At 46.3% G+C, this 12,158-nt stretch overlaps 1 protein-coding gene across 11 annotated transcripts in view; it reads left to right on the forward strand.

The window, feature by feature from the left end:
- The first annotated feature begins 4,800 nt into the window (after positions 1–4,800).
- The window catches only part of ERI3 (ERI1 exoribonuclease family member 3), a 134,845-nt gene continuing 127,487 nt past the window's right edge, over positions 4,801–12,158 (forward strand). For 2 of the 11 annotated variants that reach the window (XM_023221406.2, XM_023221412.2), the window contains exons 1-2: positions 4,809–4,822; positions 7,164–7,239. Coding sequence is in view for 3 of the 11 variants with exons in the window: in XM_023221403.2 (XP_023077171.1) it covers positions 5,056–5,190; positions 7,164–7,239 (211 nt within the window). In the remaining 8 variants the exon portion in view is untranslated. Of the gene's footprint in view, positions 5,375–7,163; positions 7,240–12,158 lie in introns of all 11 variants that reach the window. The other 9 variants (XM_023221403.2, XM_023221404.3, XM_026455729.1 and 6 more) reach the window with 8 other exon arrangements.

Below are 12,158 nucleotides of genomic sequence, written 5' to 3' on the forward strand. Positions count from 1 at the left end.
GGGGCAAAGCAGGGTGGAGTCACAGGATTTGAGGTAAGGACACTGGGACTAGAGAGGGGACAGAGAGTAGGCAGAGAGTAGCGCAGCCTAAGGAAGAGAACCTCCCTGGGCAGGTGGCTCCATTTGATTTCCGATTTAAAGGGGAGGCTTAGATAGCCAAGAAGAAAAAGGCTAATAAGAAAAATATTAAACTGCAGTGTGTGTGTCCCCAGGGACTTTCTGTTGCCATGACTGACCTCCCGGAGAGCGCCATTCGTTCCCGAGCATGGCAGCTTTATAGGCACTTGTAGGCCTGCAAAGAACACCAATTTGCTGCTGCAGTTTGTTTTGATAACTGAAACTTTCAATAAATCTATATTAAAATCAAAGGGAAAATTAACTAGGCCCTAGTGAGGGGCACGGAGATAAGGGAGCACATTACCACCCTGGCCTCAGCCACCCCACATCCATCTCTTAGTTCAGATTCAGGTCACCAGGGAGATGAATGGCTCAGGCTCTTGGGGAACAGCTCTGGGGAAAAGCAGGGAGAAAGCGGCATGGCCAGATCCAGCCCTGACTCCTCTCAGAGTGGCAGAAGACTGCTGGGGGGTTGGGTTGGGGAGAAGAGGAGGTGGGGTGGTGGTGGTCATGATGGGAAGAGGGGTAGGAGAAAGGGGTAGGGAAGGGTGAGAATAATAGTAATAGCTACTGTTTACTGAACTCTTTATTCTAGGTAGTGCTAAGCAGTTGTGTATTTAATTCCAATAACAGGTAGATACGAGTATTATCTACATTCTAGAGATGAAGAAACTGAACTTCAGAGAGGTATGTGACTTGCCAAAGGTCGCAGATGGAGCCAGGACTCAAACCTGAACAGGTTCTCTCTGAGTCCACCCTTCTATGCTGTCTTATACAGCTTACAGGGACTACGATGGCAGTAGCAGTTCTTCCAGTTGCCGCATAAAATGGTGTCAGACCCAGTCTGGGTTATCTCTGCTGTGCCAAGGTTTGGGGGCTGCCATGCATTATCCTTGGGTCCTGCATTCTCTGTGCTTTGACAGCTGGTTGAGGTCCTAGCTTTGATGGCCACCTTGCTTCTTTTCCTGGTAGTTTGACAGGCTATAAGAAGACCTAACTGACTGGGCGCGGTGGCTCATGCCTGTAATCCCAACACTTTGGGAGGCTGAGGCGGGTGGATCAACTGAGGTCGGGAGTTCAGACCAACCGGACCAACAGGCAGAAATCCTGTCTCTACTAAAAATACAAAAATTAGATGGGCCTGGTGGTGCATGCCTGTAATCCCAGCTACTCGGGAGGCTGATGCAGAAGAATTGCTTGAACCCAGGAGGTAGAGGTTGCAGTGAGTTGAAATCGTGCCACTGCACTCCAGCCTGGGCAACAAGAGTGAAATTCCATCTCAAAAAAAAAAAAAAAAGAAGACTTAACTTGGTCCTGTCTTGTGTTCTTCCTCTCAGTGTTCACTTTAGCTCAGTTGCTTAATCCAGCAGCCAGGATGTCTGTGTGTCTGTGTACTGGACTCAGTTCATCTGCCTCCCCAAATTCACTTGCCCTTGCCTTGTGTGCACTCTTGACTCTGGCCATTGGCCACTTGTTCATTGGACAATCCAACTGCCACTCCCACCTCATTTTCTAACACCTCTGGTTATCTTTGTTTCCCTTGGGATGAGGGTTAGGTTTGGACACAGCCTCCAATGTGCCCACTGTGGCAGGACTGCAGTGGACCTGATCTGACCCAACCAGAGGCTTTGATTCCTCTCACCATTTTTAGTCTCAAATGAATGACTATACTTCAGGGTGTGGAATCTGGCACCCCCTGTGGCTACTGCAGTGGTGGGGTAACACAACCCTTCCTTCTTCCTGTCACACAGGATGGTTCTACACACCTTGTATGACAGAGCAACTAGTTGTATTTTCTTAGAGGAACTGGCCAACTTCTCAGTAAGACACTATCTTGTACTTTCTTTCCCTCCTTCCCTGCTTCACTTCCCCCTTTCCCCTACTCTTCTATTTATTTGTTTATTTAAGACACGGAGTCTTGCCATGTTGCCCAGGCTAGCCTTGAACTCCTGACTTCAAACGATCCTCCTGCCTCAGTCTCCTGCCTCCTGAGTAGCTGGGACTACTACATGTGTCACCATACCCGGCTCCCCTCATTCTTGATGCCTTGGGATTGTACTCCCCAATTAAATTTGAACACATAAGTTTTGCCTCAGGCTCCGTTTCCTTTTTTTTTCTTTTTCCTTTTATAGAGATGGGATCTTGCTATGTTGACCAGTCTGGTCATGAACCCCTGGGCTCAAGCAATCCTTCCACCTTGTCCTGCTAAAGTGTTGGGATTTCAAGCATGAGCCACTGTGCCCGGCTCAGGCTCTGTTTTCTAGGGAACCAGACAGCACACAACAGAGCCACGGCTTGAGAAATCCAAGTGCTGTGTTAGGCAGCAGTGTAAGGTACCAAGTGTATACTGAGCTGTTAAACTGTTCTATTATTTGAAGCAATTTGCCTGGTCTTTGTACAAAAAGAGCTTACAGTGTGGTGAAGTCCTGGAAGCTGTACAGTTGAGCCCTGGTGCACCAAGGAGGAAAGGACACATTCTGGGGAAGTCAAAGGGACCATTGAAGGCTCCACAGAGGATGTTGGGGCTGGGCATTAAATAAAGCCTTGAATCCAGATAGTATAGATTTACTTCATTCTTACAGCCAAGAAGATTGGCTGGGCCTACTCTTAGGCCATAATTCAGTATATAACAAAGCTATCTCACTGCCTCTTGTCTTATTTTTGTATTTGCTTGTTTTATTATCTATCCTTACTCCTACAGTCCCTCTCCAATTTTTATTTATTAGGGCTTTCTGCAGCCTTGTCCTCCCAGGCTCCAGTGATCCTCCCACCTCAGCCTCCTGAGTACCTGGGACTACAAGCATGTGCCACCATGCCTGGCTAATTTTTAAATTTTTTGTAGAGATGAAAATCTCATTATGTTGCCCAAGCTGGTCTTGAACTCCTGGTCTCAAGGGATCCTCCTGCCTCAGCCTCCCAAAGTGTTAGAATTACAGACATGAGCCACGGCACCCAGCTTCCCTCTCCAGTTTAAAAGCTCCTTGAGAATACAGGTGTGTCGTTATTAATCAATGAAGCCTCAGCAACAGAAACAGTGCCTGACACTTAAGAGAGGCACTATAAGGCCGGGTTCGGTGGCTCAAGCCTGTAATCCCAGCACTTTGGGAGGCCGAGAGGGGTGGATCACGAGGTCAGGAGATCAAAACCATCCTGGCTAACGCGGTGAAACCCCGTCTCTACTAAAAAAAAAAAACAACAAAAAAAACTAGCCGGGCGAGGTGGCGGGCGCCTGTAGTTCCAGCTACTTCAGAGGCTGAGGCAGGAGAATGGCGTGAATCCGGGAGGCGGAGCTTGCAGTGAGCTGAGATCCGGCCACTGCACTCCAGCCTGGGCGACAGAGTGAGACTATGTCTCAAAAAAAAAAAAAAAAAAAAAAAAAAAGAGAGGCACTATAAATACAGGCGGACTGACTGACCAACTGGGGTTAATGTCTAGGTAATAATAGGAGAATCTGTTCCAGCTCCAAGAATTGGAGGATAGTGCCTCCACTTTACTGACTTCGGGATAAATCTGTCCCCGCTGCTGTATATTCCCTCATTTGTTCACAGACATTTACTGCGGGCCTTCTTTATGCCTGCACTATGCTGTGTATTACTGAACAATAATGGAAAAAATGGAACATACACGAACAATATGGAAAAAAATGCTTTTCCTGAAGGACTTAAAACCCTGTGGGAGCAACCACAAGGAAACAGACAATTATAAAACAATATGATAAATGCTGTAGGTGCACAGTAGAGTCACCTAACCTATTATGTGAGGGGGATAGATGATGGCATTCCCTGATATGCCATCAGGGATTACCAGGCACTCCCAGCTCAGGTGGAAACCGTTATGTTAAAGTCCGATCTCAGAGGTGGTAGGGCCCAGAAATGACATCATCCTAAGTGTAAATATGCAGAGAACACACAGAGGGGCTTGGTAACTGAGGCTGGGCCCAGAAGATGGGGTCCTGACCGATTGTGAAGCTGTCAAAGCCATCATTGGCTTGGCTAAGGGTGAGGTTTCCCAGCTCATAACCTGGGACTCATGACTACCCAGAAAGGCATAACCAGGATGAAGAAACAGGTCTCTCCAGCTTACTGGAGAGACTGACTGGGGAAGCTCCTCGCAGCTGAGGCCAGAAACCTTTTAAACAGAAGTTTCCTCTGAGTGGACCTGAACAAGCCTGTTCCCTCTTCCTTAGGACGGTCCTTCACAAATCTAAGCATTTTCCTCTTAGCTTAACCTGTCCTTGTCTCAGGTCTCCCCCAGGCCCACATCACAGAGTAGATGACAATAATTACTTGTTGAATGAACGAATCATGAAGAGTCATGTAAATATAATCTGTCACGTTGTGAGCCCACATTCACCTTGCGGGTATATTGGAGGGCGGGAAAACGGAGATGGGGGACCTGGGTCGCTGTGGGCCTTAGAAAGTTTCGTTTAAAAAAAAATTGCTTTCACAGACCAGAAGTGATGTCCCCGCCCCCGCCTTCTCTTCTGAGTTCGTGCAACGTCAAAACTACAAGTCCCATAAGGCCGGCCGCCGGGAGTCACCATCTTGACATACCTTAGCGCGCATGTCGGCGGGAGAGTGAGCATTTGGGCAGAAGAAGCCCCGCCCGACTGCAGCCCATTGGTCAAAGGGACCGGCAGCGGGCTCAGCGGTTGGCCACAGCGCCCGCCCGTCCGTCGCGTCGGTCGGGGTCAGAGTGCGCGGAGGTGAGTCGGTGTGTTGTGGACTCGTGGTGCTGGCTGCCGCTGTTCAGGCGGCCGGGAACGGGCGGTGGGGAGCGGGCGGAGCTGGCCCTGCCTCTGCCTGGCCGGCGCCGCAGTCGGCGCGGGCCGCGCCCGCCGCCGCCAACTGCCCTGAGCGCCTGCTGAGGCCGAGGGAGACGTCGGGGCCTGCACCTGGAGGGAGCCTGCCGCGCTGGCCCCGAGGAGGGGGCGTTGCCATGGCGACAGCCTCTCCCGCTGCTGACGGGGGACGGGGGCGGCCCTGGGAAGGAGGGCTGGTCTCCTGGCCCCCCGCCCCTCCCCTTACTCTCCCCTGGACTTGGATGGGCCCAAGTTGGGGGCAACACCCCGGGGTGGGTGATGCTGAATGCCCCCCTCCAAGATTGGGCCCTGGTTAATGCATGCGGGCCGAGGGTCGCGGTGCGCAGAATTTGTGCAACCTGGGGTGCTGGCCCATGTGCTAACCCTGGATGCTTAATCTACTGAGTAACGTTCTGGCGGAGGGGGAGCGGGGCAGAGCTTTGCAAGACAGGATGGGTGAGTTTATTAAGGGGGTTGACTTACTGGGATTACTAGAAAAGAAAAAGAGGTTTGACCAGAGTGGCTAGAAGTGGAGCAAGGAGATTGTAGTTAGAACATTCCCTTGACCCCCTCCCCAACACATGCACACACACCAGGTTAGCAGTTTACCTCTTTGTAAATCTGAAGCGGTAGTGGTGATGGTGGAAGGAGTGAATAAGGGGCCTAACCTGGCTATCTTTCTGTGTGCCTGTCTTGCAAATGGTCCAGCAACAGGTGTTTTCTCAAAAAAAAAAAAAAAGCATGAACTTGGATTGAGGCTTGACTGTGAGTTCCTGCAAAATTTAACTGCTCCTTGTTGACTTGGAAGATGCTGGATATGGGACCGCCAATGGGGATTTGGATTTTGTGCTTAGAGCTGGATTTTGCAACGAATAGTGCCCATCGTTGCGTCTGCTTGAGGTCTCTGGCCACTTCAATGGCATTTACTCTTGTCAGACATTTCATCAGTCTCCCAGGGGAAGGGCAGCAAAACGTGAATCCTATTGTCTAAAAGACTGTACGCTATTCAAACTATAGTAGGTTGTGAGTGGCTAAATGAGTTTTGATTGTAGAGTTCCTTCCAGAAATTGGCTTCATCAAATTCTGCTTTATTCTGACTTGATCATATACAGCCTGCCTTGTTTTAGTGGGTTCTTGCTTGGAACTTAAGTTTATTATACCTGGATCTCCTACTATTTAAAAGCCAATTTATAAACAGGGACTTGAAGTGTGACTCCACTAATGTGTGTCTGTGATCCTGGTTAGAAACCCACTTGGCTGCCTTTTCCTCAGAAGGTGGGGGTTGGGGGGAGGGAGCTGCTGGGAAGTGATTGATAAGGTTTTCTTTATGGATTCTGTGGTGCTTCACTGGAGCTCAAAGCACTTTGGCAACTTAAGCACTCCAAATTAAAAGCTCATTAACAATTCCTGCCCAAAGATCCTGTAAATAATCAGCTAGCTAGGTCATAGAGCTTGGCTAAGAGCTCTTCTTCCAACTTGGAATTTCCAAATAAAAGTGCTTTTATTCCCTTTCATTTTGAAAAGTGTTTTCTTTGTGGTGGGGTAAATCCACGAGTGGCCTTTTCCCAGCGGATTTGAGTAGAAGAAAGTCTTAAATGTGTGGAATGGTAGACAGGAATATATTAGTTCCAACCCTAGGTGTTTCTTTATGCAAAAGACATCACTAACAGGGGCATCTCTGCAACTTCTGGTCCTTTGGAGGATGTGAGTTAGTTGAAAAGGATGATAGGTATCTATTGATGTTTTGACTTGGGATTTAGTTACCTTGACTTTCTTAGAGCTTGAAGCAGGCTTGGAAGTATCTCGAAAGTGTTTCCTAGTCTATGTGGCCATTTGTAGTATGGCTTATGGATTTGTGGCAACCAGCCCCTCCCCCAATCCTGGCCCAGCCTTAGTTCCTTAGTTCTGAATATTGTCAGCCTTACCAGTGTCTTCCTCCTTGACTAGACTAGGATTCTGAAATTACCCAAAGAGGCACCACTTCATGGCTGTCTTTCTCGGTAAATGTTCAGTGTTTCTAGGAGGTGAGCCTCCATAGGAGGAAAAGTATATGACTAGAGAACATGAAAATCATTACAAATATAGTACTAATAGTTTCTGAAAGCTCTGTGGGGGCACTGTCTTTCCACATAGATGGCAGTTATCCCAAAGTTTGAGTTTAGAGTTTGAGGTGTAGTATCCTTCATGGGGATTTGATCCTTGGTATTGAAATAGACTTGTTGCAGAGATGTGTATTTATCCACAGCATTGGGGCTTTCCAGCTCTCACAGAACCTTCAGCATCCCCAGCTGCCGGTCTTGGCATCTTCGAAGTAAGGAGAGGTGAGAATCCTGTTGCATGGTCAAGTTTGGCTTTATTTCCTTCTGAGTATTTGGGCTTGGAGGGTAGAGGGTGGGGGTTGATGCAGATTGTATTTTTTTCCCCACGTATCCCCAAAGTCTAAACAAATTGTATTTTTTTGTAGCTTCTTCTGATAAGGTAACATACATTCAAAGTCTGTAGAAACTTACTTAAAGTTTCTAAAGTGGTAAGAGTTGGAGGTGGGAGATCCAGACTCTGAAATTCTGTCACAATTGCTTTATGGGCATCTCATGAGCACCTACTTTAGGTTCAGGATGGTTGAATAGAAACCAGAATAGCCCATTATCCTGAGAAATACACATCTTAAGAAAATAGGAAGAAACATCTTTGTTTAGCTTTAAACATTTATTTATTTATTTAAGAGACAGACTCTTGCTAGGTTGCCCATGCTGGGCTTGAACTCCTGGGTTCAAGTGATCCTCCTCCCCACAAGTAGCTGGAGCTGCAGGCATGTACCACTACGCCTGGCTCTCATTTGGCTTTTGCTAATGTATTTGACCAAGGCCTTTGGGATCTTGGTTTAATTTAGGTTGCATGTCACCTTTTGGTGGATGGTTAGTTCCAACCTGTCTGTTTTACAAGGATCAGGGACCAGCTAAAGAGGCATACTCTGGATGATTGATATCCAGGGACTTGAGCTTGTTTGTTCAATAGCTAAGGGCCAGGCACTGTGCTGGTTCCTGGGATTATAGTGGTGAACAAGAAAGCCACCTTCCCTGACAGCATAGAGCTTACAAATTCATGGGAGAGACTGATAGTAAAAAGGTAGTTATGATATGATCTGAGAGTGCTATAGTAAGGGAAGTGTAGAGGCTTTGGGAATACTCAGAGGGGTCTCTGACCCATACTTGTAGACTCAGGGAAGGCCTCTCAGAGGAAGTAAACCTCCTCACATAGAATTAAACAAACCCTCAAAGAACACTGAACATTAAAAAAAAAAAAAAATTAGATGAAGACGTGAGGGACCAATTGTCAGAGCTTTGTTGAATATGAGAAAGTTCAGTGTGGCTGAAACAGAGTACTTAGTTAGCAGGGGACAGGAGAATATGGGGAGAAATGAAGCAGGAGGTAAGCAGAGGCCAGAGCCTTAGCCTTATAAACTCTTAGGATTAGATCAGGGAGTAGAAAAAAGATTAGATTAGGGTTCTGCAAACTTTTTCTGTAAAGGATAAGATAGTAATTATTTAGGCTTTGGGTCTCTGTCACAACTTCTCAACTCTACTAAACTCTGCAGTTATGCATGAAAGTAGCCACAGACAGTATGAAAAGGAAGAGCACGGATGTATTCCTGTAAAACTTTATTTATAAAATAAATAAAGGTGGCAGCTAGATTTGGCCCATGGAACATAGTTTGCTGACCTCTGGATCAGATTTAAGAACAGTAAGAAGCCACTAAAAGGTTTTAAGCAGTAGACTGACGTTACATTTGTGTTTTAGAAAGTTGGCAGGCCGGCGTGGTGGCTCACGCCTGTGATCCCAGCACTTTGGGAAGCTGAGGTGGGCAGATCATTTGAGGTCAGGAGTTCGAGACCAGCCTGGCCAACATGTTGAAACCCTGTCTCTACTAAAAATACAAAAATTAGCTGGGCGTGGTGGTGCATGTCTATAATCCCAACTACTTGGGAGGCTGAGGCGGGAGAATCGCTTGAACCCAGAAGGCAGAGGTTGCAGTGAGCTGAGATGGCACCACTGCACTCCAGCCTGGGTGACAGAGCAAGACTGTCTCCAAAAAAAAAAAAAAAATTTGCTCTGATTTCATTGTGAAAAATGGATTGAAGGGGACAGACAATACTGGAGGCAGAGAGACTAGTCAGGAGGCTGTGGAAAATTATGTGGGTAGCATTTTATTTTTCCCTTTTGTGGCATTACTTTGGTCCTTAAAAATTGAGTATATGGCTGGGCATGATGGCTCGTGGCTATAATCTCAGCACTTTGGGAGACCGAGGCTTGAGGCAGGAAACCGGGACCAACCTGGTCAACATACTGAGACCCAACTCTACAAAAAAACCAAAAACAACAACAAAAACTGATCTATAAATATGCTTTTCTTATAAATAAAAATGAGTATAACTGAATCTGCGTATATGAGTATAACGGTTCTCTTTACTAACTTCCTACCCATCTACTAGAATGTATAGAATGTCTACCAAAGAATTTGTTAGAGATACTGGCTCCTATTTTACACACTGGAAAAGATGTAGAAAGGGAAAGTTGGTATAAAATGAATTGAAAGAGCTGAGCATGGTGGCTCATGCCCATAATCCCAGCACTTTGGGAGGCCAAGGTAGGTGGATCACTTGAGGCCAGGAGTTTGAGACCAGCCTGGCCAACATGGCAAAACCCCATTTCTACCAAAAATACAAAAATTAGCTGGGCGTGGTGGCATGTGCTGGTAATCCCAGCTACTTGGGAGGCTGAGGCATGAGAATCACTTGAACCTGGGAGGTGGAGGTTGCAGTGAGCTCAGATGGTACCACCGTACTCCAGCCTGGGCAACAGAGCGAGACTCTGTCTCAAAAAAAAAAAAAAAGAAAAATGCTTTGGAAACTGTATTTTAATGAAGTATGGAATAAGCGGAGCCCTGGAAAGGGTCTTGGTCTTAGGGTTCATAGCTTAATGTCAATTAATTTGAACTTCTTGAACTGTACACAGAGAGTATGACCCATTTTCCTAAGCTTTCCAGGAAATTGTCCTCATTCTATATATGTCCTACTTGGTCTCTCCTTTCCTGGCTTGTAGAAGACTGATGACCTCTTCCAGACATTTTGGAGATGTCTCCTAGTTCAGGTATATGTCAAGGAAAGGGACCAAATAAAGTATTGTATTTGGTGAGCGTCTGATGAATAGGTTAGAGCTGAGAGTCCCTTGTCTGTGCTTTCCCTTACTTCCTACATTCCCTTTGTAGGAGGTCTTCATCCTACAAGCCCCAGTGTAGGTTTCTGGTAGCAGTGTTTACGTGACCTTGGGCAAGTGACTTACCTCTCTGAGCTTCACTTTGCTATCTGTAAAATGGAGATAATGAAACAATCGAGTTGGCTGAAGGATTTAATAATGTTTGTAAAACTCTTTGCACAGTGCCTTAATAACTTTTATCACTAATAAAATTTTATATAATTAATAAGTTTTTAAAAAGCAGCTAGTATTTGGCTTTTGACTTGACTTTTGACTTCCTATTTTTTGTGTCCTCACAGTTGTCATTGTGAACATACGATAAAAACATAGCCACTCATGGTGGCAGCCAGCAGACAGGAGGAATTTACAACTAAAGCAAGGCACTGCTCTTGATAATGGAAAATTTTCAGACAATGGGTGTTCCATTCAGAATCCCAGAACTGGCCAGGTGCAGTGGCTCACACCTGTAATCCCAACACTTTGGGAGGTCAAGGTGGGTGGATCACCTGAGGTCAGGAGGTCAGGAGTTTGAGACCAGCTTGGCCAACATGGTGAACCCCATCTCTACAAAAATACAAAAAATTAGCCAGGCATGGTGACACACACCTGTAGACCCAGCTATTCAGGCGACTGAGGCAGGAGAATTGCTTGAACCTGGGAGGTGGAGGTTGCAGTGAGCCGAGGTTGAGCCACTGCACTCCAGCCTGGGTGACAGAGTGAGACTCAAGACAAAAAAAAAAAAAAAAAAAAAAAAAAAAAAAAGCAATCCCAGAACTTTTTTCAGTGTGGACCTTAGTCCCATCACCATCAGTAAAGCAAATCAAGTGAGCAGCTTCCCGATAGAAATTCACCAAAGTGTGACCAGCATTCCTCCCTGTCTGTCTGGGGTCATTTATTAGTGTTGCCACCCTGTGGCCTTACATCTTTGTAAAGTGCCTCTCAAATTTTTAAAAATTACTTTTCACCAGCACTCTGGGAAGTGGGTCAGGTGGTCAGCATTCTTGTCCTTGATACCGTATGAAGAAACTGAGGCCCAGAAAGGTTAAATGAGTTGCCTGAGGTCCTGCTGTGAGGTACTGTCAAAGCTAGGGCAGATTTGCCATCCAGATGAAAGTGTGTTAGTTTATTGCTATGATTTTGCTTTCCTTGCGTGAGAGGTGCATAGTCATTCCAGAACTGCAATCTGATGCATGCCTTGTCCAGATCTACTAGGCTTGATTTGGGTCCCACATTATCCATTTGGTTCTGTTGGGTTTTAATTAGTGATTGCTAGAACCAGAACTGTTGGGAAGCAGATTCCCTTTGGGTCATTGTTTTTAGCCTTTCCTCTTTGGGGGGCATTCCTTGAAGAGCCTTGGGTTACTAGGGATTGCTTTGATGTGTTCAAAATTGTGCCTTGTGCCCCACAGCTACAGGTAAAATCAAAAGGCGGATAATTTATGGGAGTGTCAGAGCTGGCCGCTGGCACCTCAGGAGGCCATTAGTATGCCTGTTCAGACCCTCTGTGTCCTTGCAATTGATTCCTCTTTGCATGAGCCTGATTTGGGAAGCTGTAGATCTGTGGGTAGTGATTGGATGTGACAGTCCAAACACCGGTCCCTAAATTAATCCTTTTAATGGTATTCCGGCACCAAGGCAATTCTCTCTCTCTCTCTCTCTCTCTCTCTCTCTCTCTCGTCACTCTTTCTCTCACTCTGTCTCTTTCTTTCGCTCTTTTTAACTAGGGAGGACAGAATGGGGTGGGCTAGGAGGAAGGATAAAGAAAGGAAGAGAAGAAGCTTTGTTTGGTGCTTAGGCCCTGCTCTGTTCTAATTAGCATGTTCTAATTCCAGAGCAGTTGGCATCATGACTGTGGGCATATTACTTCATTTAGCAAACATTTACTCTTGCTTACTTTGTGCCTGGTCCTGTGCTGGGTGCCGGGAATACAGAAATGAATAAAATGTGGTCCTTACGCTTAGGGATCTAGCTCAGTGTTTCTCAGGCT

The sequence above is a fragment of the Piliocolobus tephrosceles genome, chromosome 1, assembly GCF_002776525.5.
Source record: "Piliocolobus tephrosceles isolate RC106 chromosome 1, ASM277652v3, whole genome shotgun sequence".
Lineage (NCBI taxonomy): Eukaryota > Metazoa > Chordata > Mammalia > Primates > Cercopithecidae > Piliocolobus > Piliocolobus tephrosceles.